Below are 24,366 nucleotides of genomic sequence, written 5' to 3'. Positions count from 1 at the left end.
CCCCTCATACAATCTCTTCTCCCTCCAGCAGTCTGGGAAAAGGCTCCGAAGCATTCGGGCTCTCACGACCAGACTATGTAACAGTTTCTTCCCCCAAGCTATCAGACTCCTCAATACCCAGAGCCTGGACTGATACCTTGCTCTATTGTCCTGTTTATTATTTATTGTAATGCCTGCACTGTTTTTGTGCACTTTACGCAGTCCTGTGTAGGTCTGTAGTCTAGTGTAGCTTTCTCTGTGTTGTTTTTTTTTGTGTAGTTCAGTCTAGTTTTTGTACTGTGTCATGTAACACCATGGTCCTGAAAAACGCTGTTTCATTTTTACTATGTACTGTACCAGCAGTTGTGGTCGAAATGACAATAAAAGTGACTTGACTTGACTTGAAATCCACAGCCTAGTCAATTTTAAATTGTCCCATTCAGGCCTTAAGATTTAATTGTGGGGAGGATTTCTTACTCTTTTGGGGATGATGTCTTTCCTGAATTTGGGTGTGGGCGGGGGTCACTCGTGGCTGTGAAAATCTGCAGATGCTGGAAATTCAAGCCCCTTTTTTCCCCCCTCCCCTTTTTTTCTTTCTCTCTCTGCCCATCACTCTGCCTGTTCTCAATCTCCCTCTGGTGCTCCCCTCCCCCTTTCTTTCTCCCTAGGCCTCCCGTCCCATGATCCTTTCCCTTCTCTAGCTCTGTATCCCTTTTGCCAATCACCTTTCTGGCTCTCAGCTTCACCCCACCCCCTCCAATCTTCTATCATTTTTCATTTTCCCCTCCCCCTCCTACTTTCAAATCTCTTACTATCTTTCCTTTCAGTTAGTCCTGACAAAGAGTCTCGGCCCGAAACGTTGACAGCGCTTTTCCCCATAGATGCTGCCTGGCCTGCTGCGTTCCACCAGCATTTTGTGTGTGTTGCTTACTTCAGTGGTTGGTAAGTTGATGGAAAAGATCCTGAGGGGCAGGATTTATGAACATTTGGAGAGACATAATATGATTAGGAATAGTCAGCATAGCTTTGTCAAAGGCAGGTCGTGCCCTACGAGCCTGATTGAATTTTTTGAGGATGTGACTAAATACATTGATGAAAGTAGAGCAGTAGATGTAGTGTATATGGATTTCAGCAAGGCATTTGATAAGGTACCCCATGCAAGACTTACTGAGAAAGTAAGGAGGCATGGGATCCAAGGGAACCTTGCTGTATGGATCCAGAACTGGCTTGCCCACAGAAGGCAAAGAGTGGTTGTAGACATGTCATATTCTGCACGGAGGTCAGTGACCAATGGTGTGCCTCAGGGATCTGTTCTGGGACCCCTTCTCTTCCTGATTTTTATAAATGACCTGGATGAGGAAATGGAGGGATCGGTTAGTAAATGTGCTGATGGTGTGTTGTGAATAGTGTGGAATCTGTTCTGGGACCCCTTCTCTTCCTGATTTTTATGAATGACCTGGATGAGGAAATGGAGGGATCGGTTAGTAAATGTGCTGGTGGTGTGTTGTGAATAGTGTGGAGGGCTGTCAGAGGTTACAGTGGGACATTGATAGGATGCAAAACTGGGCTGACAAGTGGCAGATTGTGTTCAACTCAGATATTGGTAGGTCCAATATGATGGCAAAATATAGTATTAATAGTAAGACTCTTGGCAGCGTGGAGGATCAGAGGGATCTTGGGGTCCGAATCCATAGGACACTCAAAACTGCTACGCAGGTTGACTCTGTAGTTAAGAAGGCATACGATGCATTGGCCTTCATCATCTGTGAGATTGAGTTTAAGAGCCGAGAGGTAATGTTATAGTTATATAGGACCCTGGTCAGACCCCACTTGGGAGTACTGTGCTCAGTTCTGGTCACCTCATTACAGGAAGGATGTGGAAACCATAGAAATGGTGCAGAGGAGATTTACAAGGATGTTGCCTGGATTGGGGAGCATGCCTTACAAGAATAGGTTGATGAGAGGTGACCTGATAGAGTTGTACAAGATGATGAAAGGCATTGATCGTGCGGATAGTCAGAGGTTTTTTCCCCAGGGCTGAAATGGCTATCACGAGGGGGCACAGTTTTAAGGTGGTTGGAAGTAGGTACAGAGATGTCAGGGGTAAGTTTTTTTATGCAGAGAGTGGTGAGTGCATGGAATGGGCTACTGGTGGTTGTGGTAGAGGTGAATACAATAGGGTCTTTTAAGTGACTCCTGAATAGGTACATGGAGCTTAGAAAAATAGATAATTTCTAAAGTAAGTACATGTTTTGCACAGCATTGTGGGCCGAAGAGCCTGTATTGTGCTGTAGTTTTTCTATGTTTCTATAAGACATTTCTTCTTCTCTCAGCCCTAGAAGACCAATCCCTTAAACCTGTGTCTATGGATTTTGGCTCTCCGGGAAACAGGCTTTCAGTAACATTTCCCTCCACATTTGCTGCCTCACCCAATAACTTCCTCTAACAGATTGCTCATTGCTACCAATTTCATTTCTGCTACCCTTGTGTTTCTACTTTGCTACTGCACTACAAAGCCCTGCCAAGGCATGTCCACTTCAAAGAATCTTTCCTGACATGAATCCTGTGAGACCCCCCTCGCTACTCCCCGTGATTTTCGTTGCCCTCTTTTCTCTTCCACCACACACTCATCACTGATCCACCTATCCCTTCCCCTCATCCTTCTGTACACACTACCACCCCTCAACCCCTCTGTACCCACTATCTCCCTTCTTTCCTAGTCCCACTGAAGAGGCTAACCCTGAAGTGTCAACTGAACATTTCCCATGCTGATATGCTGGAGCCTTAAGTACCACACCACCAGGTTCAGGAACAGTTAGTACCCTACAACCATTGGGAAGGAAGCACAGGAGCCTCAGGTCCCACACCACCAGGTTCAGGAACAGTTATTACACTACAACCATTGGGAAGGAAGCACAGGAGCCTCATGTCCCACACCACCAGGTTCAGGAACAGTTATTATCTTACAACCATTGGGAAGGAAGCACAGGAGCCTCAGGTCCCACACCACCACGTTCAGGAACAGTTATTACCTTACAACCATTGGGAAGGAGGCACAGGAGCCTCAGGTCCCACACCACCAGGTTCAGAAACAGTTATTACACTACAACCATTGGGAAGGAAGCACAGGAGCCTCAGGTCCCACACCACCAGGTTCAGGAACAGTTATTATCTTACAACCATTGGGAAGGAAGCACAGGAGCCTCAGGTCCCACACCACCACGTTCAGGAACAGTTATTACCTTACAACCATTGGGAAGGAGGCACAGGAGCCTCAGGTCCCACACCACTAGGTTCAGGAACAGTTAGTACACTACAACCATTGGGAAGGAAGCACAGGAGCCTCAGGTCCCACACCACCAGTTCAGGAACAGTTATTACCTTACAACCATTGGGAAGGAGGCACAGGAGCCTCAGGTCCCACACCACCAGGTTCAGGAACAGTTATTACACTACAACCATTGGGAAGGAGGCACAGGAGCCTCAGGTCCCACACCACCAGGTTCAGGAACAGTTATTACACTACAACCATTGGGAAGGAGGCACAGGAGCCTTAGGTCCCACACCACCAGGTTCAGGAACAGTTATTACCTTACAACCATTGGGAAGGAGGCACAGGAGCCTCAGGTCCCACACCACCAGGTTCAGGAACAGTTATTACACTACAACCATTGAGAAGGAGGCACAAGAGCCTCAGGTCCCACACCACCAGGTTCAGGAACAGTTATTACCTTACAACCATTGGGAAGGAGGCACAGGAGCCTCAGGTCCCACACCACCAGGTTCAGGAACAGTTATTACACTACAACCATTGGGAAGGAGGCACAAGAGCCTCAGGTCCCACACCACCAGGTTCAGGAACAGTTATTACCTTACAACCATTGGGAAGGAGGCACAGGAGCCTCAGGTCCCACACCACCAGGTTCAGGAACAGTTATTACACTACAACCATTGGGAAGGAGGCACAGGAGCCTCAGGTCCCACACCACCAGGTTCAGGAACAGTTATTACCCCCAAACCATCAGGCTCCTGAACCAGCATGGAAAATCTCACTCACCTCAACAATGAACTGACTCTAGGTCCTACAGACTCACTTTCAAAGACCCTACAAATCACGTCTTTAGTATGAATAAATTAATTGCTTATTTTCTATTTACTTATCTATTTATATACATCTATTTATGTCTATGTTTCTCTTTATTTATTACTATTTATTTTGTATTTACACAGTTTGTCTTTTGCACTTTGGTTGTCAGTCTTTGTGTGGAGTTTTTCATTGATTCTATTGCATTTAGTCCGAATACCTGCAACCAAATGTACCTCAGGGTCGGATATGGTGACATATATGTGCTTTAATAATAAATTTACTTTGAGCTTTGAGTTCCTCTAGCAGTTTGTTTTATTTTTAATAAATCTTACAAATGTACTTTGGTGGGGAAAGCAACTGCAGCGAAGTGAGCTTCGTGTGATACCATTACACTTGACTACAATATTAATCAGTTATATAAACAGCACTGTGCTCTGGTTTCCTAAACAGAAAACAGACGGCCTGTCCTTAAGGGCCTTGGGATTCTTTCAACAGCAACATCTGTAAGGGAAGTGGCCAGACTGCATATTTACGAGTAGACAAAGTAAAGAGCTGGGCTGGAAATGACATGCTCCCATTAGCTGAAACTTACAGAAGTAGGATGTGACACTGTAGTTGTCTGACTTTGATATTGTGTCAGATATTAATGGTAGATTTTTAATTGTTAAAGGAACAATTTATAATAGAAAAATTGTTCTGGTTAACCTATATGGACCTAATGCAGATGATCCTTTTTTTAAAAAGATGTATTTGCTTTATTGCCGGACTTAAATGAATATATGTTGTTAATGGGTGGTGATTTTAATTGTTGTTTAAACCCTTTGATTGACAAGAGTTCAACTAATCAGCAGCTTCCGAGTTGTTCTGCATCACTTATTAACTCGTTTCTAATTGATTTTGGCCAGGTTGAAATTTGGAGACATTTACATCCTAATGATAGAGATTATTCCTTTTTTCACATGTTCACAAAAAAATTTGAGAATCGATTCTTTTATAGTTGATCCCTGACTTTTGTCCAAAGTCCAGAAATGAGAATATGATACTATAGTTCTGTCAGATCATGCGCCTCTAAGTTTAGTTTTTGAATTGAATGATGTCGCTATTGCAAATTTGCCCTGGTGTTTTCCAGAAAATTTATTACAAAGTCCAGATTTTGTCAAATTTATTGAGATTCAGATAAAAGATTTTTTTCTTTTTTAACAATACGGGATATGTATCAAAATTGATTATATGGGATACATTTAAAGCATATTTGTGCGGTCAGATAATTTCCTGTTCAGCTAAGCTTAAGAAACAGACGAAAACAGAGTTAGGTAAAATTTCCAAACAAATTAAAGACTTGGATAATATTTATGCAGTCTCTCCAATCACAATATAATTTATTATTAACTTACCCTATTGAAAGAAATTTACTTAAATTGAAAAGTCAATTTTATGTGTTTGGAGATAAAAATAATAAGCTATTAGCATCTCAATTAAAAGCAGCTAGAGCTAAAAGACAAATCTTAAAAATTCGTAAAGGAGATGGTAGTTTAGCATGCAATTATGAAGATATTAATAAAATTTTTCAAAACTTTTATATTGAACTTTATAAATCTGTTTCCAGTTGATTCTTCTAAAATGAATGCCTTTTTACAAAAGATTGATTTTCCTCAAATTTCTGCTGAAGATCAACAAACTCTTGATGCTCCTACTACTGAAAGCGAAATTCAGAAAGCTATTTTTTCAATGCAATCTGGTAAAGCTCCAGGACTGGATGGTTATTCTGTAGGATTTTATAAAAAATTTGAAAAGTTGCTCTCTTCTTATATGTTGGAAACGCTTAAAGATTCTTTTTTTGATAGGAGAGTTACCTAAAGATTCTACTGCCTGTGCTTCATATAGACCTATTTCATTATTAAATGTGATGCTAAAATTCTCTCAAAAATAATGGCTAATCAGCTGGAAAATATTTTAGCTAAAATTATTTCTCAAGATCAAACAGGTTTTGTAAAGGGCCATTATTCCTTTTCTAATGTTCGGAGACTGTTAAATATTATGTATTCATCCTTCTCTAAGGCTCCCCATTGTGTCGTTTCTTTTGATGCTGAAAAGGCATTTGATAGAGTTGAATGGAAATACTTATTTAATGTTTTAGAGAAATTCGGCTTTGGTATTAATTTTAATAAGTGGATTAGAATGATATATAAAAGCCCTATTACTACTGTTATGACTAACAATTGCAGATCTTTTTTCAGCTTTCGCGGGGTATGAGACAACGATGTCCGTTAAGTCCTTTGTTAACTAATTTGGTGCTGGAACCCTTGGCTATTGCACTTCGTGAAGCTAAAGATATTCATGGAATTTTTATAAATGGGACTGTGCATAAGATCTCTCTTTATGCTGACGATCTTTTAGTTTATATTTCGAATCCTGAAGAATCCATTTCTAGCTTACTGAAACTATTAAATGATTTTGGAAAGTTTTCAGGATGTAAACTAACCCTTCATAAAAGTGAATTATTTCCCCTAAATGATTCTACTTCTATATATGATGATATTCCTTTTAGAGTTACAGACTCATTTAAATATTTAGGTATTATTATCACTAAAAATCATGAAGATCTTTATAAAGCTAATTTGGTTCCTTTAGTGGATTTTATGAAGCAATTATTTTGTAGATGGAATCCACTTACACTTTTGTTAGTCAGTCGAATTCATGCAGTTAAAATGATGATTTTACCAAAATTTTTATATGTATTTCAAAATATCCTTTTTTTTAAACTAAGAAGTTCTTCGATCAGGTTGACTCCATTATTTCATCTTTTGTTTGGAATAATAAAAGACCAAGAATTGCTAAATATCATTTACAAAAATTTTAAAAAGATGGAGGTCTTGCTTTGCCTAATTTAAGAATGTATTATTGGGCTGTTAATATACGTTATATGTGTTCTTGGTTATATTGGGCTGATAGAGATAAACGACCACCTTTAGCTGATTTGGAATTGAATGCTGTGAAACAGTTCCATTTAACCTCATTATTAGGACCTTCTCTGCCTGTACAACTGGCCAAAATTACTAATTTAAATTTATTTCCTGTGATTAAGCAGTCATTATAAATTTGGTTCCAGTTTCGTAATTTCTTTAATCTTAAAAAATTTAAACTTTTTAGTTTAATTTATCGAAATTATTTATTTAAACCTTCATTAAGTGATCCTACTTTTCTTTTTTGGAGGAATAAAGGGGTTTATCCTTCACGGATTTGTTCCAAGATGGCCGACTGATGTCTTTTGAGAAATTAGTAACTAAATACTCTCTCTCATACTCACATTTTCTGCAGTATCTTTAGGTCAGACACTTCTTACAAAAATACCTAAGTAACTTTCCATATATACAAGAATCTGACCTGTTAGATATTATTTTAAAAATGAATCCTTTAGTGAAGAGTTTTATTGGGAAAATTTATAATTTATTGTTATCTTAATCTTCACTTAAGATTAAGCAAGATTGGGAGAGAGAGCTTAACATGACTTTGATAGCAGAAGATTGGTTACTGATTTTGAAGTTGATAAATTCTTCTTCAATTTGTGTCAATCACTCTTTAATTCAATTTAAAATTGTACATCATTACTATTTGACAAAGGAGACACTGTCTAAAATGTTTCCTAATGTTAATAGTCAGTGTGACAGATGTAAAGCCGAGACAGCCACATTGATACATATGCTTTGGTCATGTTCTGTATTAAAACATTTTTGCAAGTCTATTTTCTCTACAATTTCGAAAGCTTTAAAAATTAATTTACAACCTAATAAATTGACAGTTTTATTTGGTATAATCCCTCAATATATTCATGGTATTTCTCTTGCAGACCAACATGTAATTGCATTAATTACATTATTGGCCAGAAGGGGTATTTTGTTGAAATGGAAAGATACTTCTGCTCCTACTTTGATACAATGGTTTTCCCAAGTGATGTTATGTCTTAGTTTGCAGAAAATCAGAAGTCGAACTTTTGATCCTCGATTCAATTTTGAGAAAAGGTGGGGTTCATTTGCCCACTACTATCATCTGATTTGAGTTAATTAATATGGTTTCCTTCCAATTTTTCTTTAAGCAGATTTGAGTTGGCGGATTGATTTTTTTAAATGGAAGCTTGTATGATGTATAGCTCCGAGGTTGTGCTCCCAATGGGTTTTTTCTTTGCTTTTTTTTTAGTTAGTAGGGATTCCTTTTTTTTCCCCAAAAAAATTCTTAACACTTTACTTTTTTATTATTATTGATATATTGCTTAGCTTTGTTAATCAGTTATTTGCTAATTTAATTCCTTATTGCACATAATGACATATTGACTTAATGTATCTTTTTTGTCAATCTTCAATAATAATTAATAAAAAGATTTTAAAATGAAATGAAAATGACTGAGGCAGAGAAAATACTGATTCATGTTTGATTTCAAAGTTTTCTTATGTGTTTTTGAAGCTATTAATAGTTTGAGACTACAGTACATCAGAGAAATCTTGTTTGGTTTATAATCCTACCCGAGCTCTCAGGTCGTCTTCTGCCAATTTCTTAAATTGAAATAATTTCTCTCAAAGAATAATTGTCAGGTCAGCTTTTTTTGAATGATGCTCCTAAACTGTGGAATTCAATACCCAAAACTATAAGAGATACAAACTCAGATGACACTTTTAAATGCCAGCTCAAAACCTACTTAATTAATCTTGATATTAACAAACATCTGTCTTTTATTTTCGTATTTATTTTTTATTCTTGCATGTTATTTTGATGTTTGCACTTTATCCCAGTGTAAACACTTTGAACTACATCATCTATACGAGAAGTGTTCTAAAAAATTATGTTGCACTGCCAATGCCCACACCGATTGATTTTGCCTCACATTTCACAGTATGACCATAATGAAATAATACCAAATGTTGTTCTGAAAGTCCTTCAAACAATGGTAAACTGACTCCAGAATGCTGGTAGAGTGGATAACATTGGTGTGAGGTTAGCTTTACTTAAAGTTTAAAGTAAATATATGTCACCATATTCAACCCTAAGATTATTTTCTTGTGGGCATACTTAACAAATCTGTAGAATAATAACTATAACAGAATCAATGGAAAAACACCCACCTCAGGCATTCAACCAGAGTGCAGAAGACAACAAACCATACAAATGCAAAAAAATGCAATAATAACAAATAATAAGTATCGAGAACATTAAATGAAGAGTCCTTTAAAGTAGGTCCATAGGTTGTGGGAACATTTCAATGATTTCCAAAACAAGACACATTAGAAGCTCTCTTCCATTAAAGAAAAAAAATTGAATGGGTTTTAGTTATAATCTATTAACTTTGTGCTCGTTTTCACCAACATTTGATTTCCATTTACAGTGACGTTGATTCAGGTTCATTTATTGAATACAAGAGCTCGGGGCTTTCCAGAAGTCATAAAGGCAGGATAAAAAAAAACAAGTGTTTATTAGGCATTTACCTACAGGAAAGATATCATTCAGCTTGAAAAACTGCAGAGAATGTTTACACAGATGTTGCCAGGACATGAGGACATGAGCTACATGTTAAATAGGTTAGGACTATATTCCCTGTAGTTAGGAGAATAAGGGGAGATATGAAAGAGATAGACAAAATTATGAGAGATATAAATAGTGTTGGGTGGTGCTGGGGTGGAGATATGTTTCTACCAAAGTAAGTGTAAAGCACTCCTTCCCTTTGCTAGTCGGCAAGTCACCCTTGAACAAGGTGTAACACCTTAGCCCCCTGATCAGGGTCACATGAAGCTATGGCAGCAGGTGTTGGAAAGTCATACAAGCAGCTGGTCCATATCACAAGTCCTGGTTATGCAACCACTGATGCCAGGCAGACAATCTCTGTAGAGTATTGATAATAGCTGGGGTAGCTGTAAAAACACTACCCAGAAGGAAGCAATAGCAAAGCATTTCTGTACAAAAACTTGCCAAGAACAATCATGGCCCTGAGACTATGATCGACCACTTCACATGACATGGCACAAAAAGATTGATGATACATAGATAACACCATGAGACATAGGAGCAGGATTAGGCCATTCAATCCATCAAGTCTGCTCCGTCATTCCATCATGGCTGATCCCGGATCCAACTCAACCCTATACACCTGCCTTCGCGCCATATCCTTTGATGCCCTGACCAATCAGGAAAATATCAACTTCTACCTTAAATACACCCACGGACTTGACCACCACCACAGTCTGTGGCATAGCATTCCACAGATTCACTACACTCAGACTAAAAAAAAATTCCTTAGTACCTCTGTTCTAAAAGGTTGCCCCCCTCAATTTTGAGGCTGTACCCTCTAGTTCTGGATACCACCACCATAATACTTTCAACATTAGGTAGGTTTCAATGAGATCCACATGCATTCTTCTAAATTCCGGTGAGTACAGGCCCAAAGCTGCCAAACGCTCCTCATATGTTAGCCCCTTCATTCCTGGAATCATCCTTATTAACTTCTGGACTCTCTCCAATAATTACACATCCTTTCTGAGATATGGGACACAAAATAGTGGACAAAACACCAAATGTAGCCTGACTAGTGTCTTATAAAGGTTCAGCATTATCTCCTTGCTTTTATATTCTATTCTCCTTAAAATAAATGTCAACATTGCATACTACAGACTCAACCTGTAAATTCATCTTCTGGAAGTCTTGCACGAGGACTCCCAAGTTGCTCTGCACCTCTGATGCTTGAACCATCTCCCTACTTAAATAATAGTCTGCACTATTGTTCTTTTTACCAAAATACACTATCATACATTTCCAAAGTCTTCCATTTGCCATTTTTTTTACCCATTCTTCGCCCATTTTGTTTAAGTCCTGCTGTATTGTTCCCTTAGCACTACCTACCCATCCAACTATCTTTGTATCATCTGCAAACTTTTTGCCAGAAAGCCATCAATTCCGATATACAAATCATTGAGAAACAATGTGAAAAGTAGTAGTCAGTATTAAGACCATAAGATGTAGGAGCAGAAGTAGGCCACTTGGCCCATCAAGTCTGCTCTGCCATTCAATCATGGGCTGATCCAATTCTTCCAGTCATGCCCACTTCCCTGACTTAACCTCATACCCTTTGATGCCCTGGCTAATCAAGAACCTATCTATCTCTGCCTATCTATCTCTCCACCCAATGACTTGTGCTCCACAGCCACTCACAGCAACAAATTCCACAGATTTACAACCCTCTGACTAAAGTAATTTCAGTTCCAAATTGCATCTCAGTTCCAAATGGACGTCCTTCAATCCTGAAGTCATGCCCTCTTGTCCTAGAATCCCCTACCATGGGAAATAACTTTGCCATATCTAATCTGTCCAGGCCTTTTAACATTCAGGATGCTTCTATGAGATCCCCCCTCATTCTCTTGAACTCCAGGGAATACAGCCCAAGAACCCACTCCAACGTCAGTATATCCTTTCTAAAATAAGGAGCCCAAAACTGCACACAATACTCAAAGTATGGTCTTACGAGTGTCTTATAGAGCCTCAATGTCACATCCCTGCTCTTATATACTATACCTCTAGAAATGAATGCCAACATTGCATTCGCCTTCTTCACAACCAACTCAACCTGGAGGTTAACCTTTAGGGTATCTTGCCAAAGGACTCCCAAATCCCTTTGCATCTCTGCATTTTGAATTCTCTCTCCATCTAAATAATTGCCTGCCCGTTTATTTCTTCCACCAAAGTGCATGACCATACACTTTCCAACATTGTATTTCATTTGCCACTTCTTTGCCCATTCCCCTAAACTATCTAAGTCTCTCTACAGGTTCTCTGTTCCCTCAACACTACCCACTCCTCCACCTATCTTTGTATCATCAGCAAATTTAACCCATAGTCCAAATAATTGACATATATCGTAAAAAGCAGTGTTCCCAACACTGACTCCTGTGGAATAGGATCCCTTTATTCCCACTCTCTGTTTTCTGCCAACCAGCCAATGTTCCACCCATGCTAGTAACTTCCCTGTAATTCCATGGGCTCTTATCTTGCTAAGCACCCTCATGTGCAGCACCTTGTCAAAGGCCCTCTGAAAATCCAAGTACACCACATCTAATGTATCTCCTTTGTCTATCCTGCTTGTAATTTCCTCAAAGAATTGCAGTAGGTTTGTCAGGCAGGATTTTCTTTTCCAGAAACCATGCTGGTTTTGGCCTATCTTGTCACGTGCCTCCATAATCTCATCCCTAACAACCGATTCCAACAACTTCCCAACCATTGATATCTTTTTACATATAGGCTAACAGGTCTATAATTTCCTTTCTGCTGCCTCCCACCCTTCTTAAATAGTGGAGTAACATTTGCAATTTTCCAGTCATCCGGTACAATGCCAGAGTCTATTGCTTCTTGAAAGATCATTGTTAATGCCTCCACAATCTCTCCAGATACTTCCTTCAGAATGCAAGGGTGCATTCCATCTGGTCCAGGAGATTTATCCACCCTCAGACCATTAAGCTTCCTGAGCACCTCCTCAGTCATAATTATCACTGCACAAACTTCACTTCCCTGACACTCTTCAATGTCTGGTATACTGCAGACATCTTCCACTGTGAAGACTGATGCAAAATATGCATTCTGCCATCTCTACATCTCTCATTACAATATCTTCAGCGTCATTTTGTATTGGTCCTATATCTACACTTGACTCTCTTTTACCCTTTATATACTTAAAAAAGCTTTTAATATCTTCTTTGATATTAGTCACCAGCTTCCTTTCATAATTCATCTTTTCCTTCCTAATGACCTTCTTAGTTTCCTTCTGCAAGTTTTTAAAAGCTTCCCAATCCTCTATCTTCCCACTATCTCTGATTTCCTTGTATGCCCTCTTTTTTGCTTTTACTTTGGCTTTGACTTCACTTGTCAGCCACGGCTGTGTCCCTCTTCTCTTTGAAAATTTCTTCTTATTTGGAATATATCTGTCTTGCACTTCCCTCATTTTTCACAGAAACTCCACCCATTGCTGCTCTGCTGTCCTTCCTGCAAATGTCCCTTTCCAGTCAACTTCAGCCAGTTCCCTTCTCATGCCATTGTAATTTCCTTTATTCCACTGAAATAGTGACACATTGGATTTTATTTTATCCCTCTCAAATTTTAATGTGAACTCAATCATATTGTGATCACTGTTCCCCAAGGCTTCTTTAACTTTAAGCTCTCTTATCACCTCCGGATCATTGCACAACACCCAGTCCAGCACAGCCGATCCCTTAATGGGCCCAACAACAAGCTGTTCTAAAAAGTCATTCCTTATACATTCTACAGATTCTCTCTCAAGATCTTTTACTGACCTAGTTTTCCCAATCCACTTTCATGTTAAAATCCCCAATGATTATCATGACATTGCTTTTCTGACACGCCTTTTCTATCTCCTGCTGTAATTTGTGATCTACATCCCGGCTGCCTGTATACATCCCGGAGGCCTGTATACAAATGCCATTCAGGTCCTTTTACCCTTGCCATTTCTTAACTCAACTCATAAAGACTCTACACCTTCCAATCCTATGTCATGACTTTCTAATGATTTAATATTATTTCTTATACACAGAGCCACACCACTCCCTCTGCCCACTAACCTATCTTTCCGATACACCGTACATCCTTGGACGTTCAGATCCCAATGGCAGCCATCCTTTAGCCAAGTTTCAGAGATGGGCACAACGTCATATTTGCCAATCTGTAGCTGAATTTCAAGATCGTCCATTTTATTCCTTCTACTGCATGCATTCAAATATAACACTTTCAGTCCAGTATTTGTTGCTTTCTGTCTTAACTGCACCACGTCTCATGCCACTGGCTTTGATTAAGCCTCATCTCCTGGCTGTTCTTCCCATAATACCTGTGGCACGCCATCTTTGATTTATTTCTGTTTTCCCCTTCCTCAACCCTATCACTCTGGTTCCCATCCCCCTGCCAAATTAGTTTAAACCCTCCCTAACAGCTCTATTAAATGTGCCTGCTAGGATAATGGACCCCCTCGGGTTCAGGTGCAACCTATCCTTTTTATACAGGTCATACCTCCCCAGAAGAGCCGCAATGATCCAGGAGTCTAAAGCCCTGCCCCCTGCACCAGTCTCTCAGCCACACATTAATACGCCTGATCATGCTATTCTTGCACTCACTAGCATGTGGCACAGGCAGCAATCCTGAGATTACTATCCTAGAGGTCCTGCTTTTCAGACCTGCTCTCTTCTTCTACCTATGTCATTGGCACCAACGTGTACCAAGACTTCTGGCTGTTCACCCTCTCCCTTCAGAATGCTCTGCACCCAATCCAAGTGAGCCTGTACTCTGGCACCTGGGAGGCAACACACCATGCAAGTATCTCTATCAGGCTGACAGAACCTCCTGTCTGTTCCCCACATTATGGAATCCCCTATGACTACCGCATTCCTCACCTTCCTCTTTCCCTTCTGCACCAAGGAACCAGGCTCAGTGCCAGAGACCCGATCGCCATGGTCATCCTCTGTGAGGTCATCCCCCTCGACCACATCCAAAACGAGATAACGATTACTGAGAGGGATGGCCACAGGGGTACTCTCTACTATCTAAGCTCTTCCCTTCGCTTCCCTGACAGTCACCCACTTATCATGAGAATAATGAGAAGGCCTCAGCATGTAGGATTAAGGAGAACCCCGAGGCGTTCTGTGCATATGTGAAGAACAGGAGGATGACGAGAACAAAAGTGGGACTGCTAAAGGATAAAGAGGGCAACATGTGTCTGGAGGCGGAGGAGGTTGGGGAGGTCCTAAACAAATACTTTGCTTCAGTATTCACAAGTGAAAAGGATCTTGATCAGGGTGAGGTCGAAATAGAGCAGGCATGTGTGCTGGACAATGTGGAGATTACGGAAGAAGTAGTGCTGGATTTTCTTAAAAACATTAAGATTGATAAGTCCCCAGGGCTGGATGATACACCCCAGGTTATTGTGGGAATTGAAAGAGGTCGCTGGAGCATTAGCTACGATCTTTGAATCCTCTTTGGCTACAGGAGTCTTTGGAGGACTGGAGAATGGCAAATGTAGTTCCCTTGTTTAAAAAAGGTAATAAGGAGAAACCTGGGAGCTATAGACCGGTGAGTCTTACGTCGGTGGTCTGCAAACTACTGGAAGGGATTCTTAAGGATAGGATTTACGAGCATTTGGAGAAGTGTAGTCTACTCATGGATAGTCAACATGGCCTTGTGAAGGGAAGATCATGCCTCACGAGCCTGATTTGAGTTTTTTGAAGAGGTAACAAAAGAAATTGATGAGGGTAGGGCAGTGGATGTGGTCTACATAGACTTTAGCAAGGCATTTGACAAGGTCCCTGAGAGACTCGTCCAGAAAGTCATGAGGCATGAGATAAGTGGAACCATGGTTGTTTGGATAAAAAACTGGCTTAAAGGAAGAAAGCAGAGGGTAGTTGTGGAAGGAAAGTATTCTGCCTGGAGGTCGGTGACTAGTAGAGTGCCGCAGGGATCTGTCCTGGGACTCCTGCTATTTGTGATTTTTATAAATGACCTGGATGTAGAGGCGGAAGGATGAGTGAGTAAGTTTGCGGATCACACGAAGATTGGAGGAGTTGTGGCTGGAGCAGATTGTTGAAGGTTACAAGAGGGTATAGACGGGCTGCAGAGTTGGGCAGAAAATTGGCAGATGGAGTTCAATCCGGATAAGTGTGAGGTGATGCAGTTTGGAAGGACAAACCAGAAGACAGAGTACAGGATTAATGGTCAGTTACTTAAGAGTGTGGATGAACAAAGGGACCTTGAAGTTCAAATTCATACATCCCTCAAGGTCGCTGCGCAGGTTGATAAGGTAGTTAAGAAGGCCTATGGGATGCTAGGCTTCATTAACAGAGGGATTGAGTTCAAGAGTAGAGAGGTCATGTTGCAACTCTACAAATCTCTGGTGAGACCGCACAGAGTATTGTGTTCAATTCTGGTCACCTCATTATAGGAAGGATGTGGAAACTATGGCGAGGGTGCAGAGGAGATTTACCAGGATGTTGCCTGGTTTGGAGAACAAGTCATATGAAGCAAGGTTAGCACAGCTAGGACTTTTCTCTTTGGAGCGTAGAAGAATGAGAGGGGACTTGATAGAGGTCTACAAGATTATGAGAGGCATAGATAGGGTGAATAGACAGTACCTGTTTCCCAGGGCACTGATAGCAAACACCAGAGGGCATATGTACAAAATTAAGGGAGGGAAGTTTAGGGGAGACATCAGGGGTACGTTTTTTTACACAGAGGGTTGTGATTGCCTGGAATGACTTGCCAGGGATGGTGGTGGAGGCTAAAACATTAGGGGTATTTAAGAGCCTCTTGGACAGGCACATGGATGAAAGAAAAATAGAAGGTTATGGGGTAGTGTGGGTTTAGTACATTTTTTAAGGATTATATGGGTCGGCACAACACAGAGGGCTGAAGGGCCTGTACTGTGCTGTAATGTTCTATAGTTATCTAACTCCTGCTGCCTCGGGGTGACTAACTCCCTGTAGCTCCTCTCTATCTCCTGCTCACTCTCCTTAATAAGCTGTAGGTCCTGGAGCGCAGCTCCAGATCCCTAAGACGGTCTCTCAGGAGCTGCACCTGGTGCAGATGTGGCCATCTGGGAGACTGGAAGATCTCCAGGATTCCCACATCTGACACCCAAAGCAAAATACTAACCCTACCAACATGCTCTCCATTCCTCAAAAAAAAATGCAAAGAAAAAACAAAAACAAAGTCCACTTACCTCGCCAAAGACCACTTTCGCCGAAGCCTGAAGCCTGTTGCTTCTACTCTCGCCACTGGCCTACTCCCAACAATGGCCGCTCTGCTTATCCCTTCTGTACTTTTATTTAGTTCGTTGAGCTCAGTTGCCGCCATTGATAGGCCCCACCCAATGGACTAACACCCGTGGAGCTCTCGTTTTAAATAACCACCTCTGACCTGCGAGAAGCACTCCTTTGTTGAGGTCAGTTGCCGCTGCTGATCGGCCCCACGCCACTAGGTACTGGCAGCCAACCAGGAAAGGCCCCTTTTATTCTCACTCGCTGACTCCTGCCTATCAATTTTTCCTCTATCCATTCCAGTATCTTTCCTGTAATCCCATAGGATTTTATCTTGTTAAGCAGCCTCGTGTGTGGCACCTTATCAAATGCTTTCTGAAAATCCAAGTAAATGACATTCACTGCCTCTCCTCTGCCCACTCTGCTTGTAATTGCCTCGAAGAACTCTATCAGATTTGTCAGGCAAGATCTCCATTTTACAGAAACCATGCTGACTTTGACTTATTTTATCATTAGTCTCCAAGTATGCTGAAACCTTATCCTGAATAATAGACTCCAACACTTTCCCAACCACTGAGGTCAGACTAACTGGCCTGTAATTTTCTTTCTTTTGCTTTTCTCCCTTCTTAAAGGGTGGAGTGACATTTGCAATCTTCCAGTCCTCTGGGATCATGCCAGACTCAAGTGATTCCTGAAAGATCATGACCAATGCATCTGTTATCTCTTCAGCAACCTCTCTCAGAACTCTAGGATATAGTCCATTTGGTCCCGGTGACATCCATTTTAAGATGTTTGAGTTTCCTTTGTAATAGCAATGGCACTCACTCCTGCTCCCTGACAGTCACAGACCTCTGGCACACTGCTAGTGTCTTCCACAGTGAAGACTGATACAAAATGCCCATTAAGTTCATCTGCTTTTTCTTTGTCTCTCCCCCCCCCCCCCCCCCACCAGCATCATTTTCCAGTGGTTCAATATCAACTGTCACCACTCTTTAACTCTTTATATAACTGAAAAAATGTTTTGTATCCTACTTTATATTATTGGCTAGTTTGCCCTCATATTTCATCTTTTACATTAGGGTAAATGTAAGCAGGCTTTTTCTACTGAGGTTGGGTGACACTAGAACTGGAGGTTATGGATTAAGGTTAAAAGGTGAAATACTTAAGGGAAACCTGAAGAGGAATTTCTTCACTCAGACTGTGATGAGTGTGAAATGAGCTGCCAGCAATGCGGTGGATGCAGTTTCAATTATAACATTTAAGAAGTTTGGATAGGTAAATAGATAGTAGAAGCATGGAGAGCTATGGTCTGAATGCAGGTGGATAGAACAAAACAGCAAACCAGGCTAACACAGACTAGATAGTCCAAATAAACTAATTCCAGTTCCATCAACATTAAGTTAAAATCCCATGCAGCCAAGATGCACAGAATTGAAATAAGCTGCAGAAAGTTGTAAACTCAGTCAGCTCCATCATGGACACTAGCCTCCTCAGCGTACAGGACATTTTCAAGGAGAGATGCTTCAAAAAGGCGGCATCCATCACTAGGGACCCCCATCACCAAGGTCATGCCTCTTCTCATTGCTACCATCAGGGAGGAGGAAGAGAGCCCAAAGGCACACACTCAACAATTCAGGAAGAACTTCTTCCTCTCTGCCATCAGATTTCTGAATGGACATTGAACTCGAACAATATCTCACTAATTTTCTTCCCCTCTTTTTGCAAGACTTTTAACTTTTTAATATATATTCTTCTTACTATAACTTGCAATGTACTGCCACTGCCAAACAACAAATACACGACATACATATTAAACTTGATTCTGATGTAGTTTGAACATGCATTTTCTGGATTTAGTGTAGGCATTGTTAGTGTTACTGTAGTAATAGAAGGAAAAAAGCACTTTACCATATCACACACCACTTCTGACAATGGCTCAAGATAAAACAACAAAATTCACAAAAGTGAGATTCATAAATAAATGTTCAGAGGCAGAGCCATTGCCTGGAGTTGAGTGCATGCAGCATTTTCCATTTTAAAAAGGCCTTCCAACATAACCAAATTTTAATGCATAGTCACCAACTTTGTGATGAATTTTTCAAACATATATTTTCTTGGATGTTATTATCTCTGATTTTGTGCAGGGTGGGATTAGGTTGATCTCTTGTAGGTTACGGTGTTGGCACAACATTGTGAGCAGCAGGACCTGTACTATTCGATGTTCTATCCCTAGTCTCGAAATGAGTGGGCTCATTTCAGAAGGCCTAGAGTCACATCTGGAGCAGAAAAGATGGCATTTTTCCAAACCCCTAAAGGACGAGTGCACTAATTTACTGTTACACCATACAGCCTGGTATTTAATTACTTGAATTTAAAGTGGAAGCCTCAAGATCAATAGTTCAAGTATCTGGATATGTCAACAGTTAATTGGCAATTCAAGCATTAGATATTCACAAGCAGTGACACTGATCTTTCCGAAATTCAAAGGTTTTGATATAACCACAAATGAGGAACAATACTTGTGGAGTTGAAGAAACCAACTCTCATGCTGAAAGGCAGTAGCATTATGAAGTGAAACTTTATTTTGTTCCTTTAGAGGCAGTTATATTGAATATAGTGCCAATATCCCTGCTAAATAGGCTAATCCATGACATTAATATGTTGACCCTGTAAAAACCCAGAAGTACAGAAATGCCAACAGAAGCTTCAAAGCCTTCATCCCAGGGAGAGGAAGGAACTTTGAAAATGGGCTACACCTAGGAACAATTTGAAGAATTGGCCTAGGCTAGGGGACTCTGGCGAGCTATTGTCAGTGACCTCTGCCCCAGCAGGGACGATGAGCTTAAGAAGAAGAACAAGAAGCAGTTGAGGGCATCAAATGTTAGGGGGAGAAGGCAGAAGAATGGGGTTGAGAAGGATAATAAATCAACCCTGATGGAATGCAAGCAGACTTGATGGGCCAAATGGCCAGATATTCCTGTCTTATGGTCTTAATCAGACAGTACATTACAGAATGAATGAAATTAACTGAACGACTTTTCGATTATAATTGTGATGTGAGGTAATTAATTCTACTCCCCAGAGCATAGGAGAATGAGGGAAGATTTGACAGAGGTATACAGAATTATGAGGGGTAGAGATGGAGTCAGAGAAGTACAGCAAAGAAACAGGCCCTTCGGCCCATCTAGTCAATGCCGAAACCATTTAAACTGCTTACTCCTATTGACCTGCACCAGGACCAGAGTCCTCCAGACTTCAATCTTCTCTTAGATAGGGCAAATCCAAGCAGGCATTTTCCACTGAGGTTGGGTAAGGCAAGAACAAGAGGTCATGGATTAAGAGTGTTATATACCCCTTGGGTTCAATTTTTCTGTGGACTATGCCTTTAAGGAGAGAGAGAGAGAGAGAGAGAGAGAGAGCAAGAGAGGAGGAGTTACATGATGGACAGCTGGTGTTCAGCATGTGTGTACTTAAGCAAGGTCAGATGATTCTCTCACAGACACACATGGTCAGAGTCGAGATGGTTTTGATTGTGGAAAGACACCAGTGAGTGGAGTTACTGGTTTAAGCTTTCAGTAGCCCAAAGGGGTGAGTGAGATTGATACAGAGTACTGATAAATGACTCTCATAAGTTGCTGCATCTGAAAGCAGTTGGAGTGAGGAGGGGAGAGAAAGGTTTGAAACAGAAGAAACCTAGTGACAAAAAGATCACTATTTGGCTTCTCTCTACGTAGCCCGTAAGGGTGAGTTTGATTCCATTCAAATACGAAAGTATGGTTGTCACAGTTAATCCACAGGAGTGGGTTCTCTGGTGAGGGAAAACCTTTGTGAATACCACGTGTGTGTTAACCCTTGTCTGGGTGTGGTAGTTCATGAAGAAGGCACCCCGTGGCAAAACACTGTTGGAGTTACTTCGTATGTTGTGGAACTGGATAAGTGGCTATCACGTTGTGTGATTGGGGTAACCTTGTGGAACTACTGGTGTGTCTAACCCTCGCCTAGGTTGGTAAGTTTACCACCTGAAGAAGGTACCCTTAGTGGAGTCACATTTGGCTAGCTTGAAGGATTCGGAGGACAACGGGAAGATCAATGACACCTGTTTATTTGGATTACAAATACCTCTCTCTCGCAATTCAATTCCGTGAACTGAACTGAACTTTCTTACACACTATCGTAAGATTTTGAATCTTGCCACCCGGAGCCTGAATGAGTTTGAGAACTTTATCTATACACCTTAATATGCATAACACTGCTAACTCTTGGTTTACCTGGTTTTAAGTTACTATACTACATAGTTATTAATAAAATAGTGATTGTTAACTGCGAAACCAGACTCGAGGTGTGTTCTATTACTGCTGATACTTTTACAGGGCTGCGTGTACGTGACAAGAGTGAAAGGTAAAATGCTTAAGGGAACCTGAGGGGGAGTTTCTTTATTCGGAGGGTGGTGAGATTGTGGAATAAGCTGCCAGCGGAAGCGGGGGATGCAGGTTCAATGACAATATTTAAGAATTTGGAGAGGTACATGGATGAAAGGTGTATGGTGTGGTATGGTCCAGTTGCAAGTTGATGAGACTACGCAGATTAATAATTCAGCAAGGACTAGATGGGCCAAAGGGCCCGTGTCTGTGCTGTAGTGTTCAGTGACTCTGAGGTTAAAACAGAACACTGACTGACTAGAGGCTGAATGGACATATCCAACAACAACATCAGGAATGTACTTACCCCATTTATCACCAGCGAAAGAACCATCTTCTTGTTGCAGGCCTTGAACATATTCAACCACTTTATCAACATCAATAACATGTAGACTATCATACAGGGAAAGGATCTGGGTAAAAAGCACATGATGTCACACACTTTCAGCATCACAAGAAAAAAAAAATCACAATGTAGAGGCCTTTCTACTGGTCTACACCACTGAAGAATGAGTAATCTAGCCTGTCCATTTCCCCAGAGAACTTTCTACAGGTCTATACCACTCCAGTGTGAATAATCCAACTGGTTCATCTATCCAGAGAAATTTCTATTGGTCTATACCACTCTACAGATGAGTAATCCAGCTGGTCCATCTCCCCAGAAACCTTTCTACTGGTCTATACCACTCTAGGATGAGTAATTCTGCTGGTCTGTCTCCCCAAAGTCCTGAAATCTTTTGCTTTCTCATATTTATCCATCTGTCTTTTGAACTCTGCAATAAAATCTGCCTCCATCACTTTTCCTAGCAGTACAATGTCAGAGGTTACAGCGGGACATTGACAGGATGCAAAACTGGGCTGAGAAGAGGCAGATGGAGTTCAACCCAGATAAGTGTGAAGTAGTTCATTTCGGTAGATCAAATATGATAGCAGAATATAGTATTAATGGTAAGACTCTTGGTGGTGTAGAGGATCAGAGGGATCTTGAGGTCCGAGTCCATAGGACACTAAAAGTAGTTGCGCAGGTTGACTCTGTGGTTAAGAAGGCATATGGTGTATTGGCCTTCATCAATCGAGGAATTGAATTTAGGAGCCGAGAGGCAATATTGCAGCTGTATAGGACCCTGGTCAGACCCCACTTGGAGTACTGTGCACAGTTGTAGTCATCTCACTATTACTTATTATTAGTTAATTATTTCTGGTTTTATTTTGCTATATTTCTACTCTATTCTTGGTTGGTGCAACTGTAACGAAACCCAATTTCCCTCAGGATCAATAACGTATGTCTGTCTGTCCGTCTCACTACAGGAAGGTTGTGGAGGCCATAGAAAGAGTGCAGAGGAGATTTACAAGGATGTTGCCTGGATTGGGGAGCATACCTTATGAGAACAGGTTGAGTGAACTCAGCCTTTTCTCCTTGGAGCAACGGAGGATGAGAGGTGACCTGACAGAGGTGTATAAGATGATGAGAGGCATTGATCGTGTGGATAGTCAGAGGCTTTCTCCTAGGGCTGAAATGGTTACCACAAGAGGACACGGGTTGAAGGTGCTGGGGAGTAGGTACAGAGGAGATGTCAGGGTTAAGTTTTTTACACAGAGAGTGGTGAGTGCGTGGAATGGGCTGCCGGCAACGGTGGTGGAGGCGGATACGATAGGGTCTTTTAAGGGACTTTTAGATAGGTACATGGAGCTTAGTAAAATAGAGAGTTATAGGTAAGCCTAGTAATTTCTAAGGTGGGGACATGTTTAGCACAACTTTGTGGGCCAAAGGGCCTGTATTGTGCTGTAGGTTTTCTATGCTTCTATACACTCCTAACTACTTGCTGTGAGACAAGCAACACACACAAAATGCTGGTCAGGCAGCATGCATGGAGTTTTTCTCTTGGCTCACTTTAAGGGCTTTTACTTAAGCCTCTGGTTTTTGACCCTTCGGCCAATGGGAACAAGTTCTCTCAATCCTCTATTGAGACTCTGAGATTTACATAACATGCACAACCCCTTAACTGCCTACCAGCTTCCATCTCCCTCTCCCTAAAAAGACTGGTATTGGCTGTCTTTTCAGTTCTGACTGCTTTCTGATTCAGGGTCTAATTTGCACCTTTCGCCTCCACTCGACAGATACCGTTTGACCCGCTGAGTTCTCTCAGCATTCTGGTTTAGTCTCTCATTAGGAAACTGTCCCTGCTTCTCTGATTTTTCCTTGTAGCTGTAGTTATCATCCTAAGAAATTTCCCCATAAATTCCAGACCTTATCGAGCGAACAGCAGTGGAAAGAGTGAGCAGCTTCAAGTTCCTGGAGGTCAACATGTCTGAAAATCTATTCTGGGCCCAACATATTGATGCAACACACCACATGAAGGCAGCACACGACATACTTGTAAGTTCCTACAGATGTACAATGGAGAATGCTCTGACTAGTTGCCTCACTGTCTGGTATGGAGACTCCAATGTGCAGGATCAAAATTGGCTATCGAGGATTGTAGACTGAGCCAGTTCCACCACGGGCACAACCCTCTCCAACATCAAGGACAACTTCAAAAGGCACTGCCTTAGGAAGGTGGCATCCATCAATAAGGAAACTCACCAACTGGGACATGTCCTCTTCTTATTACTACCAATAAAGGAGATACAGGAGCGTGAAGCTACATACTCAGTACTTCTTGCCCTCCACCATATTTCTGAATGGTCCCTAACAGTACCTCGTTACTGCTCTTTAACACTTTTTTTTATAACTTACAGCAAATTTTATGCACAGCTGCCACAAACAACAAATACATGACATATGCCACTGACGATCAACCTGATTCTGATCTTTTCCGGATTCTCTTTAATGTCCTTCCTATAATACAGTGCATTAGGGTTACAGTTAGGTATGGATGGCTGAGTGGAGATACCTCTCTTCCAAATTGAATGTAAGGTGCTCCTTCCCTGCAGGTTACCCTTTGGGTAAGGTGTAGTACCTGCTTAGCCCCCCACGATCAGGGTCATGTGAAGCTATGGGAGCAGCTGGTGCACATCACAAGTCCTGGTTATGAAACCACAGATGCCAGACAATCTCTGAAGAGTATTGATAATGGCTGGGGTCAAATCAAGTCACCCA

At 41.2% G+C, this 24,366-nt stretch overlaps 1 protein-coding gene across 2 annotated transcripts in view; it reads right to left on the bottom strand.

Moving 5' to 3' along the window:
- The window catches only part of rabggtb (Rab geranylgeranyltransferase subunit beta), a 99,143-nt gene that overhangs the window by 37,853 nt on the left and 36,924 nt on the right, over positions 1-24,366 (bottom strand). For both annotated transcript variants that reach the window (XM_073062501.1, XM_073062500.1), the window contains one exon: positions 21,574-21,679. In XM_073062501.1, the coding sequence (XP_072918602.1) occupies positions 21,574-21,679 (106 nt within the window). The remainder of the gene's footprint in view (positions 1-21,573; positions 21,680-24,366) is intronic.

Source organism: Hemitrygon akajei, chromosome 12 (genome assembly GCF_048418815.1).
Source record: "Hemitrygon akajei chromosome 12, sHemAka1.3, whole genome shotgun sequence".
In the NCBI taxonomy this organism is placed as follows: domain Eukaryota; kingdom Metazoa; phylum Chordata; class Chondrichthyes; order Myliobatiformes; family Dasyatidae; genus Hemitrygon; species Hemitrygon akajei.
The sequence above is the reverse complement of the archived record's forward strand: the minus strand, read 5'-3'. Positions and strand labels throughout refer to the sequence as shown.